The following is a 23,569-nucleotide window of genomic DNA, read 5'->3' on the forward strand; positions in this document are numbered from 1 at the left end:
TTCTCTCCTGAATTTTTCTAGAAAGCAAGATGCACATCTTATTTTTATTTGTAACTCTAGGGCCTAGTATGGCATCTATCAGGAGCTCCTACATGAGAGTTGGAGACATGAATCAATGACCCCCCACACCAGTTATACAGAGCAGAGTTCTCTAACTGCGATTTAATCCAAGTACGAAAAGAAGTGCATACTACCAGTTTCCGACATGGAACCTATCTTTTTTACTCCATAGTTCATGGTTTTAACTCACTTTGGTATGAAGGCAAGCCTGAACATCAGCCTTAGATACAAGCCATTACCTACCTAAATCCAGTGATGCTGTGTCCGGGCCTCGAAGAGGCTGGGCTCTCTGCTCAGCCTCTGCGCTGATGAGGTCGGATCCATCAGCCTTTTTCTTGAGGGATGAGGTTTTCGATGAGGACTCCAACTTCTTGGCTTTGGTTTGGGTTTGAGAGACAGGTTCACTCAGGTCCAGGAGATCTAAGCCTGTGGTCAATACTATCAGAGATGGAAGAGGTCAAGATAAAGTTCACTCGTTGCTCTAAAATTATTATTTAAAAATAGATTTCCTGGGGCTGGAGCGATAGCATAGTGGTTAGGGCATTTGCCTTGCATGTGGCCAAGCCAGGTTCGATTCCCAGCATCCCATATGGTCCCTGGAGCACTGTCAGGAGTAATTCCTGAGTGCATGAACCAGGAGTAACCCTTGTGCATCGCTGGGTGTGACCCAAAAAGCAAAAATAAAAAAAGGTTTCCTTTGAGTACACAAAGACTTTGAATTTGTAGTGGATGTCAAGACTGAGTTAGCACATAAGTGATTTATAAAATCATTTGGATTTGGACTGGGAAATTTGCTGCATGCTCATTTCTTTTCATTTGACAGGGTACAAATCTGAAAATCAGGATTTTAGACTAGCCTCATTAGTGATGAGGTTTGGAATAGAATTAGAATGATAAAATTGGAATCGAAGTTCAGGTATTATTTACTATATCGCTTTGCTTTATTTATAGAGGATTTATTTCAGATTACAGTTTTTCCCAGAGAAGTCAATCTATCATATTCAAAGGTATACAGTTATAAGGAAGATTGAAAGAAGCTTCTGAATGTCTTTAATTTTGTGTTTTCCATGTTTTAATTTTAAATTACTAAAGTACACAGAGTATAAAAGAATGCTGTTAATTACCTTTTACTTAATTAAGCAGTTTAATCAGAAAGTGGCTGGTTGCATGCGCTCGCACAGGAGAGGTATTTTATAATCCAGAGTTGATGAATAAGTACACATGTTAATGCCTTTGCTGTTTAATATGCAAATTTGAATTTCAATGCAACAAACAATAAACTAGTTTTCCTTTTGCCTCCTAGCAGGCTGATTATATTGTATTAAATACCCTAATGAAGGATGAAATAATAATTTATTCAAATGCAAACTAGGCAGAGGATAATTAAAAAGGCAAGTGTTGGAACTCTTCTTTCTCCTGATGTGCAAGTGGCCCAGTCTGGGAGTAGTTTACTGTGAGAGATCACTGTCACGGTCACTGTCCTCCCATTGTTCATCGATTTGCTTGAGCGGGCTCAGTAATGTCTCCATTGTGACAATTGTTAACTGTGTTTGTCATATCGAATATACTACGGGTAGCTTGCCAGGCTCTGCCATGCGGGTGAAATTCTCTCGGTAGCTTGCCAGGCTCTCTGAGAGGGGCGGAGGAATCGAACCTGCGTCGGCCAGGTTGGCCACGTGCAAGGCAAATGCCCTACCTACTGTGCTATAGCTCCAGCCCATTGTAAGAGATGAAAAATTCAAATTAGAGGAGGCCCTCTTCAACTTTCCTCACTACAGCCCCCAGCCTTCTCTTTCTCCACCAGCTTTAGCAGCTGAGAGGCTGGCTTCTGAGCAGATGGATAACTTCCTGATCCAGCATCACGTCACACAGCACTGCTAGCTCTGGAATGCCACTGGAGTGACAGGAAGTCCTTGTGCTAGTTAATTCTCCCTGGCACCTAGTTAAAACTCTTCCTGATGCCATCCACACGAACACCATGCTACTCCTCTTTGGTCTCCCAGCTTTTACTCTCACTGGAAATGAATTTTTGCTTACTTGTCTGCACTCTTACTCTTCTATCCGTTTTCCCCACTCACACAATTGTGAGAGCTCACAAATGCTCAGTACCTAATACTGTCCTAATGTGCTAAGCATTCCTAGGGGGTCCTTAAATTCATATCAAATGTTACTCTGGATAATCCTGCTTTGAACCCAATCTCAGTGGTTCAATGTTGGTGATGTGGAAAGATCTAGCCCTATCACTTAGCAATGTGATGTAAAGTAAGTTCCTTGACTTTGGTTTCCTCATGTGAAATATGAGAGATTTTAATAATCTGCTTTAGGGACAATGTGAAGATTAAATTATATTATTGTAAATCAAATGTGTCAATGCCAACAGGTACTCAAAAATGCTATTTTCACTTTTTTCTGGTCCGTGTGTGATTCTTTCATTTCTTTTTTTTGTTGATCTTTTCCTGTTTCTTCTGTTCTTACTTTTTAAATTTCAGGCAAGAATCTGATCCCTACACTTGACAGAATAGGACAACAGCACTGGGAATAAGACGGAGGTTGGGACAAAGATATTGGTTCTACAGAGGATGCTACGAAGTAAATTTGTCATAAAATGACCTGAAAATGCCATCTTCTCTGACTCTTCTGAGGAGTTGGGAGGGTGGGAGCACCTTTCCAACACTGAATGCTGAGGTACGCAGGTAGTGCTGGGTGATTAGTGCAGATGTTGTTCAATGCAAAAGCAGGAACTGCATGAAGTAGCTCTCAGAACTAAGCAGCCTGACTGTATGACTAAAATTTAAGCATGGCCAGCAGCCAAGAGAGGCGAGGATGCCACCACACTGCATATCCTTTGAAAGTTTAAACAGAAATTTCCAGGCTTACTGTTATGCTGGCAAGAATTCGAGGCCCAATGTGATTTCCTTATAATAAAAGGAAGGAAGTGGATTACACTTTTTGGAATGCCATAGATGTCTTTTTACTAATTGCACAAACAATTAGGAATTAGTCACTTGCTCCTGGACTTCTTTTAGAAACAAATTATATAGGAATTGTCTGCTTGTATATAGGAAGTACATTTGTTACAGAATAATAACTGGTGAGTATTAATTTAATTCTATATCTGTTTCTCGCCATTCAGAAGAAATGAATTACGGAAAGAGTGAATAGCAAATTCAAACTTGGCTCAGTAAAGTGTCCTCCTGCCTCGCTCCCCCTTTCCCCCAACTGTCCTCAGCACTTCCTGTGTTCGGGTAGCTTTCTGTTCCTTTGTTCTTTTCCCAGCAAATGTAAAACAAATGCTTGGCATTCACAAAAGGCTTTATTCTTTACCAGTTGGTGAAGGGGTGGCTTGGAAGTTGAGTGGCGAGCTTGAAGTTCAGAGAGTCCTAGGAACCACAATTTTGGAAGCATAAGAAAAAAGGTGTGGTCATTCACTGTTTGGAAAGGATAAAACAGATTGTGTTTGCATGCATACGTGGTGTGTGTGTATGTGTGTGTGTGTGTGTGTGCGCATGTGCACACGTGCATGCACAAGCAAGAATATTTTCTTCTTTATTTAGGACTTAAACTGAAGGATCTCATTGCTCCATAAGGGAGAGGGTTTCTGCGTTAGCTCTATCGGCTGTATTGCCAGTGAGTAAAGTAAGGTAGCACAGGACAATGGATGACACTGGCTTCACCTCCTCATCCTGCCATATACTAGCACTGCAACTTTGCAAAGGCCACTTCAACTTTCTGTGTCTTAGTTTCTGGTTTTTAAAATAGGGATCAAACATCCTTCACAGAAAAAAGTGTTAGATAAATTGCTTTGTCTAAAGTATTAAGAGCAATGCTAGAAGCATGGTAATAGTGGTAATGAATATTTATCACTACTAGGAAACTACTACCACATTCCTGCTTGGAGCTCACTCTAGCTCTCTGGAAATGAATTCTTTACAGCTTCTAGAAGGAATGCACCCTTATCAGCACCTTGATTTAAGGACTGCTAACTCCCAGAATTATAGGATTATTAATTTGTGTTGTTTTAAGTCACTAAACTGGCAGTAATGTTTTAGAGTAGCAGTTGTAAATTTATATAGCTGATAAGTCAGTGTTCATACTAGGATTCAAACACAGATGTGGCAATCTGTTGCCATTGTCCTTTACCAGAACTCTCTAGACTTCATCTGAACTTGGAGACAATGTGTGTGTTCTATTCATGTAGTTTCCATTCTCTTTTTGTTTGCTCTCCTGAGATGGCAGTTTAAAAGCCCGATGCCTACCTAATTTAAATAGGTTCTTATCTCAGAAATTATTTTTTTGGGTAACCAGATTCCATTTGCTGAGACTATCTAAAGATGGACGAGCTAATGAATGCTACCTAAGCATTTATTTCTATGTATCTATCAATGTTGTTTGAGTAACATAGCATCTTTTGAACTAGAAGAATCTCAGAGGGCACAGAAAGTCTTTGGAAATACCAGATCATCTGGGCCCTCAGAAGTGAAACTGCTTAAGTTAGGATGATGGTAAGCACCAAACTATTAATGCCACTAAAGTATAACTAGCCTTAGAATTTCAGAGATGTTGGGGCTGGAGCGATAGCACAGTGGGTAGGGTGTTCGCCTTGCATGAGGCTGACCCGGGCTCTATTTCCAGCATCCCATATGGTCCCCTAAGCAGCGCAAGGAATGATTCCTGAGCCAAAAGCCAGGAGTAACCCCTGAGCATTGCTGGGTCTGATCCAAAAAGAGAAAAAAAAGAATTTTAGAGATGTTTTCCAAAGAAATATCTACATGGAGTGGACAGACACAACACAGAACAACCTTGACAGGTAAAATAAAAAATTGATGCTGATAAGATCTTTGTTCTATTTTATAAACTGTACTGGTATTCCAAAAATCATGGTTTTTTTTTACTATAATGCCTACAGGACTATAGAAAAAAAGCTCTGTAGGAAGGATCTTATCAGTAAAGGTAAATAGAACTGGGCTTCAAAAATTCTCAACCCTTGGGGACAGAGAGATAGTACTGGGGGTAAAGAACTTAACTTTGCACACAGCCACCCAGGCTTGATCTTAGCCCCCCATATGTTGGCCTGAGCCCTGCCAGGAGTGGTCCCTGAATGCAGAGCAAGGAATAAGCCCTGAGCACAGCCGGATGTGACCCCAATCCCCTGCCCACCCCCACCTCCTGCTTCCCCCTCACACAAATAATAAAAACTCAAACTCTCAACCCATTGGCTTTTGTAATTAAGCTTCTTTCCAAATTTCTAAGATTCTCAAAAGAGGGCATGCTATTGTATTCATGGCTATGGGCATCTTTGTAAATATCACACTAATTTCGCAGGTAAGATATCTAGTTAGTTGACTGTGATATGTTTGTGAACTAAGTAAAGGGGAAATTTTTGCTTATATACGTGTATCTCATTTATATAGTGATACAGGCTTCATATCAATGAGTGAGATTAATTTTGCTTTGTTTTATTCCTGGCTCTGTGCTAAGGGATCGTGTTTGGAGGTGCTTTGAGGATCCATATGTAATGCTGGGGATCTGAACAGGGTGAGAGCCATTTCTCTGAACCCAGAATAATACTTTTAAATTGTAAAAAACTGTTACAGCAATTCTACGTAGTGATTAAAATTTTGTGTACCATTATTTTAGATTATGTAGATAAATGCAGTTCTTAAGTTCAAAAATCCTTATTTTTCTAGCCTTTTGGAGAAGAGTCATATGAAATATAAGAAGTTTTGGACATATTGCACAAGTTATATAGTAACTAATTAGATTTTAGTATAACTACTTTAAAATATTTATGTCTATTTGCCTTAGTGCTTTTGCTATATTAATCTGTGTATAATGTATATTAATTTGCCATTTAAGTGACAAGGATATCTGCAATTATTTTGGCCTTACTACCACTTAGGGATAAATTGGATGCAGATAAATTAAAGGCTAGTTAGGATGCTAATAGGAAAACGGATAATATCTTTATTTGATCAGCTTGAAGTGACAACATTGGATGACAAAAACATAATTCTAATGTAGAAATAATCAGACTAGTATATTCCTTCAGAGTTATCAGAAAATAAACAATCTATTATTTGACTGACCTTGTAAAAGGTCATTTTTATGTCATTTACTTGGTGTTAATTTATATAAAAGTGTATTCCTTGGAAACTAAAAATTCTCTGCCTAAGATTAAAGGATAAGATTAAAAAATGCATCAGAGGATGGAGAGATGTGGGAGGGCATTTGCCTTGCATGTCAACCTGGGTTTGATTCCTGGCACTGCATCTGATCCCTGAAGCCCTAAGTGTAGAGCCAGGAGTAAACCCTGAGAACTGCTGTATATGGCCCCCCCAAAACAAATAAACACAGTCATCAAATGAAAATCTTCTTCAAGAATAAAAACTGGTGTGACCCCAATGCACTATATGCTGAGATCTATACAACATAGGCCTGTAGTTTCAAAGGCCATTTATTACTGGCTCTTTCTTCAGACAGAAGATGAACTGTGTTCCACACCACCCCCAACTCATATAGAGGTTCTAACACCCTTAGAATGTCACTTTAGGGGGGCTGGAGTGATAGCACAGTGGGTAGGGTGTTTGCCTTGCACGTGGCTGAGCTGGGTTCAGTTCCCAGCATCCCATATGGTCCCCTGAGCATGGCCAGGAGTAATCCCTGAATGCATGAGACAGGAATAATGCCTGTGCATCACTGGGTGTGACCCAAAAAGCAAAAAAAGAGTCAGTTTATTTGAATGTAGTTGAGTCACTGCAAATGTATTTAATTATGATGATCATGATGGAGTAGGGACTTACTTCAGTACAGTAGAAGTTCTTCTAAACAGGAGAACTGGGGACACAGAGGCACAAACACACAGAGAGACAGGCACATGGAGGAAAGTGTCATATGGAGATTGGAGTTTGGCTGCACGAGTTGAGGAAACATAGAAACTCGGAGAGAGACTAGTACAGATCTTTCCTCTATACATACAGAGTAAGGATGATCTGACTGACACCTTGAATTCAAGGTCTTAGTTTCCAGAATTATGAGACAATAAAGTCTGTTGTTTAATTCAGTCTGGTATTTAGTCATGGAAGTACTAAGAGATTAATATAGAAAGTTTTACTCATAGAGATTGTATTCCAAGAATTGCATTCTTTTGGTTTCTTTCTGTTTCTCCCTGTCTCTCTGTCTCTGTCTCTGTCCCTGTCTCCCTGTGTTTTTGGTGGTGGTGGTTAGGGCTTACTCCTGACTCTCTCCTCAGAGACTACTCCTGGCAGGGCCTTTTTTCACGTGTTTGAAAAATATAAGTAAAAAGTGGTTTTCAAGTTAAAGGTTCTGTTGCTCTTTAGGTGGGCTTTTCCTAAGAGACGGAGTGTTTGCAGACAGAAAAACTGGAGAGTGCAAAGGGTATCAGAATTAAGATCTGAGAACTCTTAAGTTCTATGGCTTTCTCCAAGAACACTGGAATTTTTCAGTGCAATTTGTTCTCTTGGGTTTTCTGCAAGTCTCCTCTGTAGTGTTCTGGGATAGCTCTCAGTTTTTGAAGAGATAAGCTATAGTTTTCTAGACACGTAGGATCAATCTTATCTGACAGTATAAGCACTTATTTCATTGCCTACTTAAAATGTACCAAGCATGATTTTATTTGATTGATTACTCAAAGTGATAGTCAAATTTAGAAAACTATTGCTTTGTTGTGATTTAAAGAGAGTTAATGTATTTGTAAAATGATGGGTAGATTGGTTTGCACAAGACATCTAACACATCGAGTGTACATGGTGTTAAAAACTTACATAGATGGCTTCATCTAATGTTCACAAATTACCTGCTACAGATCTTAGAACGGACTTAGTTAAAGCAACTTGCTCGAGAACACCGTACCTGAGTGGCACAGACCGTGTCTGAAATCATAAAGCCTGGTAATCCTCAGCGACTAGACTTGGCTCTTTATCATCTCTATCCTGTGTTAGATTTGAGGGTTGCTAAAAGTTTTATGGAATAAAAAACTGCAATTTACTTCACTTGAAATTTTGCTCATGTACTGAAAATATATCTATAAGTATATGCAAGGCAAGCAAGTTGAAGACATGATGGGGACATGGAATGACTTTCTCAATACTGGATGTGATTATCGTCTCCTTTGCTCTTTTAGTCTCTGCTTACCCAACATAACCTTTGTTCCTTGGTTCTGAACAAGTTTTCATTCTTATGTGAATGACATGCTTATGAGTGTGGATGAAGACGGAATAAAATCAGTGTAGAAAGACTCTGAGATAGATGGTGAAAAGTAGTTTTTTGTGCTTTTGTTTAGGGACCAACTGGGTGGTGCTCGGGAGCTACTCCTGGCACAGTGCTTGAGACTCACTCCAAGTGGTGCTTGGGGAAAGCTATTTGCAACATTTGTAATCCAGACTACTGAGCTCTCTGCTCTGCCCATACATCACTTAAAATCAAATATTGTGATATTCTCTCAGGATTGGTGCTTCTTAAGTGACTTGATTTTCACATCAGTGAGAACTAGGTACCAGAGAAGATGGGATTCCTACCACTGGCATCCTGCATTCACCCATTGGAAATACTTGTTGACATCTAGATGTGCATGTATAGGTGACTATTTAGTGTTTTTTATACTTTTTGGGGGGGAGGAGGATCACACCCAGCAACACTTTGGAGTTACTCCTGGCTCTGCACTCAGGAATTACTCTTCTCCGTGCTCGGGAGACCACATGGGATGCTGGGGATAGAACCCCGGTCAGCTGTGTTCAAAGCAAATGCCCTACCTGCTGCACTATCACTCCAGCTCCCAGTATTTGGTATACTTAATTAAAAAAGAATGCTCAGAAAGCTTCTAAGATGGATCAAGAAATACTTTCATGTGACTAAAGATGGAAACCAACACTAATATCCCCAGTCTCTAGAACATTGTAGTGATAATTTTGATTCTCTTGTTTTACTTTTACTGGACTTTTGTCATACAACATATTTGCAGCTAGAACTTTAAAAACCTTAATCGGAAAGAGAGGGTTTTACTGGCAAGATTTTCCCGGGAGCTGTGACTAGTCACTCAAAGGAACAAGTATGAAAATATGCAGAGGAAAAGGACGGGTTGCTCACAGTGGTAAACAAATGTTCAGCAAATTTTGTTGTATAATATACACCAGTTTCTTGCAGGAAGAAAAGTGATTCATTGGTTTCTGCTGAATAGCACATGTTCCAAAATGTCACTTGGTTGCAGACATTAGTTTTCATTTAAAATGCATTGTGGAAAGAAAAACGTGCATTTTCCTATAGTGAAAATCAACTCTACTTGTGGATCAGGTAAGGAATTACCGGCGGTGTTGGACGTTACTGGCCGTGCTGCTGCCTCCGTCTTGGCTTCACAGAGAAAGTCGTCGATGGAGGGGCTCAGGAGGGGCCTGCTTTCCTGCTGCTCATTCACCAGCTGGGGACAAATGAACACAGGGGTCAGGACTTCTGTTCAACTGCAGAATCGGATGAATTAAAATGCAGCCTTGCAACAAAATGAGAATAGCAAGCCTACCAAAATATAAAGAAATCAAGAAAGAATGTGGGAAGGGCAAGAAAGAAAGGGGGGGGGGGTAACACCAAGGGATGGGAATGAGCCTTGTAGCACTGTTAACGTATTTTGGATGCAGCCAACTTCAACTTTGAAAGCTCAAGCTTTGGAATTTTCCCCTCCTAGAACAATTTTAGAATCATTCTCTGATTTCAACGGGTATAAAAGGACACCTATTGAGGGGCAGTCCTAGGGGCAAATCCCAATCTTAAATTTAAAAAGGTTTTCTGGAGTGCTAGAACAGTGGCTTCAGATTCCAGCTGCTCCCTTTAGCCAGCCCGCTCAGCAGAAAGTGTGCACACACCCAGATGCTTGCGGGTGGGAAAACACTTTCCTTTTCTTCCTTTATAAAAAGTTCAGGTTTCCTACAGGTATGCATTTTCCCATACAACTCCTTGGAATGCTTTTGCAGTGCATAATAAATATGACTTTGGGAAAGTAGAAAATATTGCTGTATTAACTGTGTAGATATCCAGTAGATAGGGTTGTAAAGATCTACCTGTAAAATTAATTAGTGTAGATTCAGTTATATTTTCCCATTGGCTTATTCTCTAATTTCAGAAGTTCTTTGGTGTGATTGATTTTAATTGAAACTCTAATTATCAGGGAGAGTCAAAAAAAATTTACTTTCAGTTATTCTCACCTCTTGAATATAAAGTCCTCATGTCCTATATTTTAATGTTAAGTGGGAAAAATACACTTAGAGACACAAACGATTGATTTCTAAATTAAGTTTTAGTTTTTCTCTGGGGCTGAGAATCAATGCTTGGGCCCAGTGGTGATACTGAGGGGCCACCAGGGCCATCCCCAGCAGTGCTTGGGGGAGCATGTGGAGTCAGGCACCAAACTTGCAGGTTCTGCATGCAAGGATGCTCTCTAGCCCCCAGAACCATCTGCAGAGCCCATACAGACTTTTCTTCAAATGGATACAGTCATCTACTTTTCTACTTGTAGTAAGAACACGATGGGCCTAAAAATCTCTAGAGTTAAAATTATTTATTTGCAAGGCTGTATTTTAAGAGACACACACTAACAAATACAGTACTTTGGAGTATTACCAAATCAAATTATTTTATATGAGTCTACTAAGTTTCATGCCACTGTTTCTTTGACACAATGTCAGTTTTGTTATCGGTTACAGTGTATGGAAAATGACAAGAGATCTGAACAATGGTAAAGATGGGAAGAAAAATGCAATTCTGTATGGCTGAAGGAGGAATATGAAACCTCTTAGAGATTTTATTCTTCAAGAAATTAAGACTGGAAGGCAGATTTAGTACTTTAGTGTAGTTTGTAAACAAAGATACATTTCAGATCATTACTAGAATCTAACATTTTGTCAGAGTTGGCAATACTACTTTAATATATATTAATTTGTGGATGTTTCTGAGGGATAAACATAGAACATGTTCCCTTTCTTTTAGTGTTCAAATGACAATGATAAAGTGTCTTGAATTATTTTAAATTTTAGTGTCACTGTGTATTAAGACCCACAGATTCCTCTTCGAATCAAATCATCCAAACTCCTTTGGCTTTTAATTTTCTTGAGAAATGCTTCTTTAAACCATGACTGGATTTCTGTATGACTGTGCATTTTGTTTTCTGATTGAAATATGTTTGAATGTCAAGGCAATGTGAGTCTTTCATATTTCTGGGGTAAAATATATTTGCATTTTTGTATAAATGTCATGGTCTACTTGCGTTTAGGAGTTATTTATGATGTTTCTAGCACAAAAATCAACTTTATTATCTGGAAATGTAGTTGAAAGCACTGGTATAGAACATAATATACCAGAAAACGGAGAAACGGCTAACCACCAGTGATTCTGTGAATTCTTTTGAAAATATAATTAATTTTTAGGATCTTGAAATTTTATTTATAGTGTATGTGAAACCCATGGAAAAGCAGTAGTCTGGAATAGACCCAGAGGTTAATATATATCCCCTGGCAGATTTAACCTGCACTTTTAGCCATATGCACTCAGAGAAACAAACCGACCTCTAGGTTATGGCATGCTCCTATATGTCAAGTGAGATAGAGATGTGGTTGTTCTAAATATTCATGGAGGATAAAGTTCATGATCAGAGATGACATCACACTTTCCTCACAGAAGTGCCTATAACAGGTTTGCATTTACAAGGCAGAGCATTCTGTTGACTTGATCTCTGGTTCTAGGTGACTTATTGGTTAAAGTGTATAAAATGAAAAAAGACTAAACTCAACCAATACAATTGCAATGTGAAAAGTATATGTACGGTTCTCTCTGACATCATAGCTATCTCTTTGATGGTCATTATTTCTCTGATAAAGCCTAATTTTCTGACAGATAACTTAGAATCATGTAGTCTGGGACATCATTTTGAAAGACAGCAATAATCATATAAAGTGTGCATTATAGTCTACAAAATGTCCTTTTGAAATTTTTATTTTAGACAAATTACTTTTGTAAAAAGGAGAGACTTAATTTATCATTAAATTACAACTCTGCGAACAGAAATGTAGAATAGGTCTAACCTAAGTAGCTTTGGAAGAATGGGGTGTGAGAGACATATAAATATTTATTTTTTTTTAGAAAGAAATTCTCATAAACATGGAAATGGGAAAATCAAGGGAAGTTCTAAGTCATTGAGAAGGTGTCCTTTCAGTAATGTTGGCTTTATCAATGGTTATAAGATCTATCTCTTTGGTAGTCTCTCTCCTCAACCTGATAGAAATTCACTTCTAGAATTCTCAGATTTTTCTCGGTCTAGGAAAGAGGGGAGAAGTTGTTCAGAAAAACCTCAAGGAGCCATGAATTAAAGTAAGTTCACTCTAGTATTCTCCTAAATCTCTGTTGTGTTAAGGATATAAGGTAAGTATTGTTTCTGACCCCAGTTCAAACCTAGACTAATGGACTTGGAGTGACTACTCCTCCCTCACACCTAAATGACTCCAGGGACTTTCTTCCACAGACACAAATTCAATGGGAGCTAACAAAGTGCTTTCTGAGTCTTTTTCATGTTGGAGCACAATTTAGCTGCGGGAAATGAGTTTGCGGGGGGGGGGGGGGGGGAATAGCAGGGATCCAGGGGTGAAGAAGATGAAGGGCTAGATTACAGATAGCATGGAAAAGCCATTTGGAACGGAACTTTTTCTGGTTTTGATTGAGATATAGAAGATGAAACAGGAGATAATATAAAGAAATCTTATAAGCTCTGAGGTCAGAGGCTATGTCTTACCCATAGCCTTCACAACTTCAAATAGTATCTTCACGTAAGAGGGACTCAATAAATGGCTATAATCAGATGAATTTAAGAATCACTGTGTTAGACATACTAAGACCCATTTTACTTTTGTGTAGATAAAAATATTGTTTCATAACTCTTTCCTTCTTTTTAAAAACAAATTCATCATTTCCTATGGTGAAATGGATGTTCATTTTAAATATTTTTAGGTCATCAAAGAAAATTAAAAATTGAAATAAATCATCCAAATTATTTTCTTAAACTTCACTTTCAAATTTTATTACATTTATTCATTCCCCCTCCTCCTATTGGTAAGCTATGGTTTATTGAATTTCTCTTGGAAGTTCTTCCTTCGGACCAAAAGTATTCTATGAATTTAGCTCATATTTTTTTGCACAGATTACATTGTCTTTACAAAATTTATCAGTTGGGATGGAGAAGTGGGCAACACTCAGTTGTGACCAAGGTTTATTCCTGGCTCTGTGCTCATGAATCATTCCTGGTAGTGCTCGGGAGATCATGTGCAGTGGTAGGGTTGGGCTACACACAATGCAAGAGTATTACCCCCTTGCTATATTTCTGGCACCAAATAATTTTTTGAAAGAAAAAAAAAAGAATTGGAGTGATTGCAATTTTGGTCCACTAGTTGTTAATAACTGACTAAAATAATTCACTTCATTACTTGCTTAGGCCTTTGTCTCACTTTGTTAAAATAAATGATTTTTGTTTCTTTTTTTTTGGTGGGGGGGGGGAGGATATCAGTTTTTACTTACTTTGGTTCTGTGCTCAAAGTCACTCCTGGGAGGGTTCAGGGGACCATGTGCAGTGCCAGAGAATGAACTGGGGTCAGCCATGTACAAGACAGATACCTAAATGCTTACATTATCTCTCTATTTTCCCCTAGTCCCGCAAATTCTTATTCTCTTCTGCCTCTTTTCCACATTAGTATCAGTTCAAAGGCCTTTTTAGTGGTGATATATTGTTACTGTTTTTTTAGGTCCCTTTTCTATTGATTCTGGAAACTTCTTAGAAGCCTGTAGCGAGTATCTTCTTATAGCATTGCCATACCCCCATGCTTAGTTTTCCTCCCCACTAGACTGTCATCTTGAGGGTAAAGACCTTACTAATGAATTTTTATATTTTATAGTTTAACTATAACTTCAATAGATGTTGACTGTATTTTTATTCTCTAACTGATTGGGTAAGTGCACAAGAGAATGATTTTCTGGTAGTCACCATTTCATACTGAGGTTGAACAATATTGGTCCTCAGAAATGTTTATCAATTTGCTGGCAGATTTAAACCACAAACTTCTGACAATATCATACCTTTGACATGTTTGGAATCCTAGTGTAGCCTAAAGGAACATTTTCAAACACAAGACTTCTATCAAGAAGTCAAGAATGCAAAGAATAAATATCCAATGAGTGATGCCCCGTGACAGCCAATGCTTGGAAGAAGGTCATAGAAGACAGGAGGAAAAATAAGCAAACAAACAAAAAAAAGACTTCATGATTTTAAATTAGAGGTTCAAATTTAAATATTTGGTTAATGTTTTGTTTTGGGGGGGCTCACTTAATGGTCCCCAGGGATTACTCCCTGTTTGGTGGTTTGGAGGGGGTGCCACTTCTGCAGTGCTTAGGGGTCATGTGGTACCAGGGTCTGAGCAGCAGCCTTTTGCAAAGCATGTGCTTCAGTCCACTGAGCTATCTCATCAGTCTCTATAATTTGGAGATTTGAGGGAAAATCTTTCATTCTTAAAGGATATGGAAACAAAATAAAACAGAAGTCAGGTAGAACTTATAATATATGAGCTTCTCAACCATAATCAAAGGACTCTGATATTTACTCATTCCTAATGATAATAGATTAGGAATAAAATATTGAACTAGTAGACTAATGTTTACTCCTTCCTTGCAATCATATATTGTGAGTAAAATACTGAATAAAAAGCAATTTATTTATAACTTGGATGCCTAGTTGATGTGGTTAACACTAGTTAGCACCAGACCTGATCATTCTTAGTGTATTCCAATGTTTTTATTGAACAAATCATATCATCTAACTCTAATAAAGGATAATCTTAAAAAATTTAAGAGTTTAATACAAATTTATCTAATTTGAATATTAAAAGTAAATCATTGCATAAGTTAAACTACAGAGGAATATTTAACCATGGTGTAAAGAGGGTATTTTTCTTTTAAAGGTTGCCTGTTTTAAGTTTCACTATATAGCTTGTTTTGTGATCTGTAAATCTAAGTTTAGATATTTTTAAGTAATAAACTGCTTAGGTGTTTCAATAAAAAATATAATTAGAGGTTTGTAATAACATATTACTAAAATTAACTTTGAAAACAAAATATGCTTAGGATGATAACCCATAATCTATACAGAATGATAATCCATTATTCTATAATGTTCTAATGATTTTAGATAAGCTCAGAATGGCAATTTCAAATTGGTGATGCACTTTGAGTAAAACAAAGTTGATATAAGAAATGTGACAAAGTCGACTGACAAAGTTGATCTAAAAAATGTGATCTTTCTACCTGATTTGAATAACAGAAAAAAACTGGGGTGGGGGGGCTTCTGAGCAGTATTCAGGGCAGTCAGTAGACCACTCCTGGGAATACTCAGCTATACAGGCCAGATGGCTCAATGCTAATGCCAGGTGATGCTTTGCAGCTTGGGCTTTTCAGTGCTGGGGCCACTATGGCCACACTCAGTGATATTCTCAAGCTAGCAGGGCTACACCCAGCAGTGCTAGAGATGGGGCATATGGTACTGTGAATTAATTCAAATCTCATGCATGCAAGGAATGTACTCGGAGCTTCTCCCCAAACCCTATAACACACACAAAAAATTTAAGATGGTTTTATTTCTACACAAAAGCATTTTTGAATATATATATTTGCACTGAAAAAGTACTTTTATTTATAACACTGTTAATGTTTTGTCATTTGCTAAGTCGGCTTTTGTTCATACTTTTAAATTGGAATAACTTTCTCTCTTAATCCTACCCAAGTTGAAAAATTTGTGCAATTCCTGTCAAAAGAGTCACCATATTGGGATTCACTAATATCAAAACTAAATGAACTGAGTCAAGCTACTGAAAAGACAATACAACTGCATCATTAATTACCATGTATGACTTGAAAATTCTGTCTTGCTAACTCTGACAACAGATAGAATTATAAACTAACAGTAGAAAAGTTTCTGTCCCACCATCATCCCCACCCAGTGGATCAATACATGGGTTACAATGAATTGTTTTGCAAATATATTTTTTTTTGTAAATGTAATAATTTTCAAATCATTGACTTATTCTACATGTTAACAACTGACTGCAGATATTTTCCTCACAGGATATTTAGGCCTATAAAATATGAATGTTTTTGGAAAATAAACAGCTATTACCATTTATATTTTGAGTAGTACTCACACTAATGCAGGCAGAAGGACATAATTAAAGCAATTATTTCAGTTAGCAATAGAAACACAGACAAGGACATATTTAGTAGCCTTGAAGATGTTTTTCCAATCAAGGACATTACACTTTCTATCTTTATCAGGCACAAAAATAAATCAGTTTGGAGGTATAAGAGTGGAGACAGATTTTTAAAAAAAAGGCTGTTGGGCTGAGAGGTAGTACAGCAGGTAGGGCTCTTGCCTTGCACGCAGCCGACGGGGATTGGCTCCCCAGCATCCTATATGGTCCCCCAAGTCCTGCCAGGATTGATTGCTGAATGCAGAGTCAGGAGTAAACCCTGAGCACTGTTAAGTGTGCTCCCCCCTTAAAAAAGACAAAACATCAACAACTAAAAACCCAAGATTAAATTTGCGAGGAAAAAACTTTCTTAACAGGCATCAGGAAGATAAGTACAGGTGCTCTGCAAGGCATGCCAGAGCCTGGTTTGATTTCCAGCACCACATGGCTCCCCTAAGCATTGTAGGTGTAGCCCTAATGGTCTCCTGAGCCCTCCAGGGGATGGTCCTGATGGTCTTGGGCACTGCAGGGCCAGAAGCAGTGCCCTGTCTTTGGGCTCTTACATTGATATTAGTGTTCATTTGTCCAAGAATTGCTGGGAGTGGCCCCTGCGATCCGCTGAGCTTGGGAGACCGCCCGCCACACACCCACCCAAAGTCCCCTAACAAGAAAAGATCTTAGGAAAAATATATAATTTAAATACAAAATTTTGCTCTGTAGCAAAAACGAATGAGATATATCTTGCTAAAAAATCAAGAGATGTAATTAAAATGAAAATTTATGATGGTTCCTTATGAGAGAAAACATAATTTTAGTCTGAATAAACAGTTACAAAATTGTTTGTGATATACTCAGACTTTTGGCATACAGCTTTTCCTTCTCTCCTTAAATTGTATTTATTTGTACTATTATAGTCCAGAGAAACGTTGCTTAATGGCAATATACATGTAGTCTTATAGTTTTACATTTTATTTATAGTCACTTTATAAAAGTAAAAAGACATGTTCCTTTAATATAGCCTAAATATGATTATTTCAATATGTAATCAACATGAAAATTATTAATGCAATGGAATATTTTACATTTTTTGACTGTCTTGAAAATCTTTTATCTTATACTGTGGTCATATATAAATTTGGGGAGGCAGCATTTCAATAGCCTCAAACTTGTGTAGTCACTATTCATGTGACACATTTTAAGTATAGATTAGTATATATTACTAATGGGGCTGTTGGCTATTATTATTGGACAGCAGAGTTCTGTAAAAAACTTTTCTCTACAAAACCTGATTCATATTTCCCCTTTAAATCTTTCATCAATGCATACCTGTTTATATAGTGTTTATCTTATATAAATATTAGTCTAGGACTGCATGAACTTGAGCTTCAATGAAGTTCCTGGCATAGTGATGGTTAAGACAGAATTAATCATTACATTAAACAGCAGAACAACTATTATGGGCCCTGAAATTTCTGAATTGAGGTCAACTGGCCAACTCTTCTGCTGTGTTTAATTGAACATCTTATAAACAATTTTAGCATCAACTGTTTGACTAAATTCCTTCCAATGTGGAACTAATAATCACACAATACCAAAAATACTTGGCTTGAATCTACACTAATCTATACTTAAAACGTGTCACATGAACAGTGACTATACAAGTTTGAGACTCAGTGTTTTAATAACTTGTTCTGTTTTATCAGTTATGATCGTCCCAAGGACATTGTTCAGAGAGCAGCAGCAATTAGCGTCAGCCATCTCCGGAATCAGTGCATGAGTAGTAGCTGGCATCGACATACCAGTGATGAAGATGAGTTCACATAATCAGCAGTATGTAGCACTATGTTATAGGGGCTTTACAGGAGACATTGGGACAAACATGTTTGAGACACTAATACATTCACACAGGGTAACGAGTAAGAATGCGGTATGGTACACGGACTAGATGCTGTGGTTGTCATGAGGAAGTACTCACTTTTTCAGATCATTCTGCTGCTTTTTGGCTTGTGCACGCCACTGGTGCATAGCAGGGAAGAAGCCATTTGTGTATAGTGGAAAAAGTATATCAACTAATAAAAATTGCATTTGACTGAGAAATAATTGGATCACAGCTGTCACTGAATTAATTCCATAAAATTATCAACACAACAGGTGCATTACATTTTATGAATCAGAATTCTTGTTGCTGATTCATAAACTAGCCAGAATTCAACAAGAATATGAAGCATCAAAGAAATCTCTACATTATCTCCATGCAGTAAAATTGTAGCTAACACCTCAAAAACAGTTAATGCAACACTAGACAAGGATTAGAGAAGGAGCTTGGTACACACAAATGTTCTGAATATGAGAAAATGGCAATAATCACAATTTCTTTTTCTAAATTAGAAAATAAAAAATATTTTGCATTAAATTTTGCATTCTAGATTGGGTTAGGATGACAATTTCAGACACTTGAAGAGTATTACTGTATAGCATACAGCAATGCATGATTTTGGGGGAATAGAATTATTGACAACTGGAGCCTATCCTAAGTTGTGAAATTTCCAAAGGATATGCTACTACACAACTATGCAAACTGTAAATTTGGACTGGTCTGATCTAGTGATTTGGTGACTCTACCATTGACATAGAGTAAGTTTCTTTCATCTCTTACAGCGTTCATCTTCAGATGTTCATCTCCAGAGCTGTGAATGAATATTTTGGTTTTGGGTTCTACAAAGGGCAGAATTTTGCTACATAAAATAAGTAAGGGATTGAGAATTGGTAAATTTCAAGTAAAGTTCATCTCAGCTAGATTGTGTGCAATGGGAAAAGCCTCTACACTCATTTTTTGTGGAGTGGGGGAGTCTGGGGCACATCAGTGGTGCTCAGGGCTTACTTGTGGCTCTGTCTCGGGGACTACTCCTGGAAGTGCCTGGGGAACCCCAGGTGGTGCTGCTGAATGAACTTGGGTCAGTCACAGGAAAGCGAGCACCATAACTTCTGCACTATCTCTCTGGCCCCAAATTCTCTTCATTTTGAATGCAAAACTTGTAACATAAAATTCATCTCAAAGTCTGAGGAAATTTAATAACCTCTTTTATTATTCCAGTTTGATGTTATATGTTGTTATAATTATCAGTACTTACAACACAGTGTTTAGAAAAAATAAGACCACACATGTTGGCAGCAGCTGGAATGTGATATGGTATTCTAAAAATAAGTGTATATAATTTTGCTTTTGATATAAATGCCTCTCATGAAGACTGTAAATGGATATTTTTCTAATCTACACATGTTCATATCAGTGGAACAGAATCACTGTATTTACTATATTACATTGCAGAAGAAATGAAATGTTTAAGATAACAATCTAATCTAAATTATAAGATAAATGCAAGTAAAATATTTTTCATTTAAGAATTTAAAACTGAGTTCCACAGAGTGGTGATGAATATATTATACATATTTATGTGGATTTTACAGGGTGTTTCAAAAGTTCCTGAGGACATTTAAGATTTACAATCTCAGCGTGTCTTTGCATACAAATGCAAACTTTTCCTATACTTGCTATAATAAATGCTGAAAATGGTCCCCTCATGTTCTTATTATTGGGACGATATTTTTGTTGTAGAGGTCACTAAGTATGAGGGGTCACAAATGCCATTTTCTGCGTGGGAATTCAGGGACTTCTGGCTCATTCCTGTAAATAAGTTCTCCACATAAATATGTATACACATATGTAGTATGCATAGTCACAACATAAATATATTTAACATTTAAGAAAATTTAGATATTCTACTGGTAAACTGACATATGTATAAAATATAATTTAGATTTATTCATAGGAATTTGTTTTGTTGTTTTTCAAAAGTAACATTAGCTTACATTGTTCTTTCCCAAAGTTTTTAACAAGACTCCTTTATAAGGAAGCAGCATGTCTTACTTGCACGAATATTTTTTTTAAGCTAAAGTAATGAAAGTTAATATTCATAAATAACTAAATGGTGTAAAAATTTGTTTAGCAATTTTGGTTTCATTTTATCATGTATAATTGTTTCGTTGAAACTGTGCTTTATAAAAATTTGTTTTGAGTTAATGTTTTTTTTTTTTTGCTAGTTAATCATCACAATGTCTGATATATTAACATATGTCAGCTTCCTACAGAAACCCTATGGGTCTGCCCACCTGTGATGTCATAGTTAGGAGGGGCTTTTCCTCGGCAGACTCCGCCCTCGGTATCTCCTTCATCACCATGGCAACAGCCTTATCTGCCGCCCTAGAGCCTTTTCCCTATAACAGTGAAATCAACAATGACTTGTGTCAGGAGAAATCTTGCACTTATTATTTATTACAAGAAATTCTAATGTTTAAAGAGCAATCCAACATAAATGAAGAGGTAGGCTGCTGCAACTGAATCTTGAGGCTTTGGGCTGAGGAGAAAACACACAAAATCTGAAAAAAGATTATTTGTGAAGTTGTTGTTAGCTTGATGGCTGACATACTGTATTTAATTTTAACATAGTATTTTTATATGTATAAGATTTTAAAGCAATTTACGTGAGATGAACATAATTTTTAATAGTATAGGTTTAAAACGTTATGGATTGTCTAGTTTGCTCATTATGCATTATCACTATGAAATCATTAAATGTTTTGGACAAAAGTGTCTGGGATAGTGATTAGGATCTGAGTTGGCCTCCTATGGAAAGCTTTTGTGCTGAATTATCTCTGTATCTGCTGTTTTGAGAGAACTAGGCATAAAAAAGAGTAAAAGTGTCACAAAATCTTCCAAAATCCTTTGGTGGCCCAACATCAGAGAAATATAACCAGCTAGTTTATTTTGTGGAGTTAAAAACAAATTCATGGGGAAAAAAATTCAATTCTCAATTTCTGAGGCCAAATAATTTTATTAAAACTAAAAAAATTATTTTATTTGAAGGATTACATAAATCCAGATGTAAATGAATGATGTTTCTTAATTGAGGCACTGAAATACATACACATATGTGTGTATACATTTAAACATTTTTTTTATCTCATTCAAGTAGAATTATGGACTGTAAAGGAGCATGCTAGATTTTTTTTCTTTTTAATTTACCACATCACTAAGTTTTTGAGAGTAGATATGGCACAATGGAGAAAACAAAATATTACATATCCAACCCAATCAGAAACATCTCATACTATGTAAAAATTAAATAATCTTTAAACATTTTAAAAATGAAACAAGAAAATGTCATTTTCTCAGGTTTGCAGACACAGCCTTCCTAAAGAAAATAATTTTATACTAAACACATATGAGTGTCTGTGTTGTAAATCTACTTAAAGTAGTACTGTAGCATAAAGAGATATCATATGCAGAACAAATATAAAAACAAACAACGGGGATCCATAATCTGAAAGGGAATTTAGAGCTAGGGTCAGTATTAACTCAGTGGATTGGTAACTCTTCATAGATCCTATGCAATGAGAAAAGATAAAATTACATTTTTTATCTGGGGATTGCATGGGGATTTATGGATTCTGAAAGTTAATTTAGGTCTCAAAACACTGTTCACTTTCCCAGGTACTGCTTTCCTACAGTGGCTTCTTTTATTTTTGAAAACATAGAAAAAATTTCTGAATAGTTACTAGATTTTAAAATGTGTGAATCTTTTCACAATGCTGAAGTTTGATTCTTTAGTTTGTTTTGATTTAATAACTGGCATGAATAAATGATGATGTGTTATTTCCATAAAGGAATATCAACTACTAGACATTTTATTCAGTTGACATAACGATAGCAATTTTCATGTGTGTTCTGAAAAGGTCATAATAGCTAAAGTAAATGATTTCAGGAATAATAACGGGAAACAATGAGTTATTTCATAGGAAATTGGGGGTGTAAAATAATCCCAATGTTTTTCTTTAGTGAACCATTGTGATGCTGTTAACATAGAGATGTATACAGGTCTGACTACGGGAAAAGATTTGTTATGGCATTATTAAATTATTTAACATTTTTCAAAATAGAAAGTTATTTGGATGAAACATTACATCGTATAAGCTTAGTATATGTTTATAAACTATACTCATTTACAAACTGAATAAGGTTTTACAAATATTTTTGCAGCTTTATTTTTCAGAAGAGTAAAATTTTTTGTGAGGAATTCTTTCCATGCTCCAAGAAATTCTAATAATACAGCAATAAAGAAAGTGGCATGCTTAGAATTTAAATTCCTACTATATTTAAAAATAACAAATATAATGTCACAAGGTATAATTAAAAAATAACTCAGACTCTTCTTGAGCTAAGAAAAAAAATGTAATTGATAAGCATCTCAAAAAATTTTGGTTCAATACTTCAATATTCCATTTATTTGAAATGCTACCAATCCAGAAACTACAGAGAGGTATTTTTTTCATAGGTGCAACTATAATAGCTAGAGTTAGCAACGGACATGCCATTTCACTAAAACAAAAAGAAAACCAAAACAAAAATTAGTCCTTTCATGCTGAACTCTAGAATAAAGCAGTGGTCAGCTAGAAAGGATGTATAATAAACACATGCGGTGCTTTTATTTCTTGCAGAAAAACCCACCAAAGCCAGGGTCAGGTCACTTTTTTGAAGACAGTGCCACTTTTTCTTCAAGGTTACACCTACTACCTGAAAAGAGGCATGACACCTTTGTTAGTGCCTGCTACCGGGTTTTTTGGTTTTCTTATAGCCTGTTGACTTTTGAGATATTACCCCACGCACTTCAGTGTTTTACAAGTGTGATGTAGTCCAAGAACAGACGGAAACTCTGCGGCAGTGATAGCTCCATGCGTCCAGATAGTGTCTAAACCCACTGCCAACCCAACTGAACATTCTCATATATCAAAGCGCGCTTCTCCCAGATCGGATCGCCTTCTCCACCTGGTATCTTAAAATCAAGCTGTGTTATTCCTGACTAGTCCATTTATCTTGCGGATAATGCATCTGGACTTCAGAACCTGGCTGATAATTGGTATGGTAATTTATGAAACTATACGACTTTGCTTCTCCGCAACTCTGGAGCTCTGACCGTAATGCGGAAGTGCAGGCTTTTTCTCTTTTTCTCTTTTGAAGGCAGCAGTTTAAAACCATTGGAAGAACTATATACTCATGATTATGCAAACTTCGAGTTCATTTTTTAAACAGAACCATGTCAAAGGGTAGATATTAATTTATTATTTGAAATAACACAAAGGCAGCAAAAATAAAAAAATACTCTCAGCATAAGTGG

General features: G+C 36.8%; 1 protein-coding gene across 7 annotated transcripts in view; it reads right to left on the reverse strand.

The window, feature by feature from the left end:
- PEX5L (peroxisomal biogenesis factor 5 like) overlaps positions 1-23,569 on the reverse strand; it is a 260,007-nt gene that overhangs the window by 95,617 nt on the left and 140,821 nt on the right. For 4 of the 7 annotated variants that reach the window (XM_056121782.1, XM_056121783.1, XM_056121780.1 and 1 more), the window contains 3 exons: positions 20,508-20,612; positions 9,379-9,490; positions 304-498 (listed from right to left, as the gene is read on the reverse strand). In XM_056121782.1, coding sequence (XP_055977757.1) covers positions 304-498; positions 9,379-9,490; positions 20,508-20,612 — 412 coding nt within the window. Of the gene's footprint in view, positions 1-303; positions 499-9,378; positions 9,491-20,507; positions 20,613-22,902; positions 22,934-23,569 lie in introns of those variants that run through there. The other 3 variants (XM_056121784.1, XM_056121779.1, XM_056121781.1) reach the window with 2 other exon arrangements.

The sequence above is a fragment of the Sorex fumeus genome, unplaced genomic scaffold (assembly GCF_029834395.1).
Source record: "Sorex fumeus unplaced genomic scaffold, SorFum_2.1 ptg000044l, whole genome shotgun sequence".
Lineage (NCBI taxonomy): Eukaryota > Metazoa > Chordata > Mammalia > Eulipotyphla > Soricidae > Sorex > Sorex fumeus.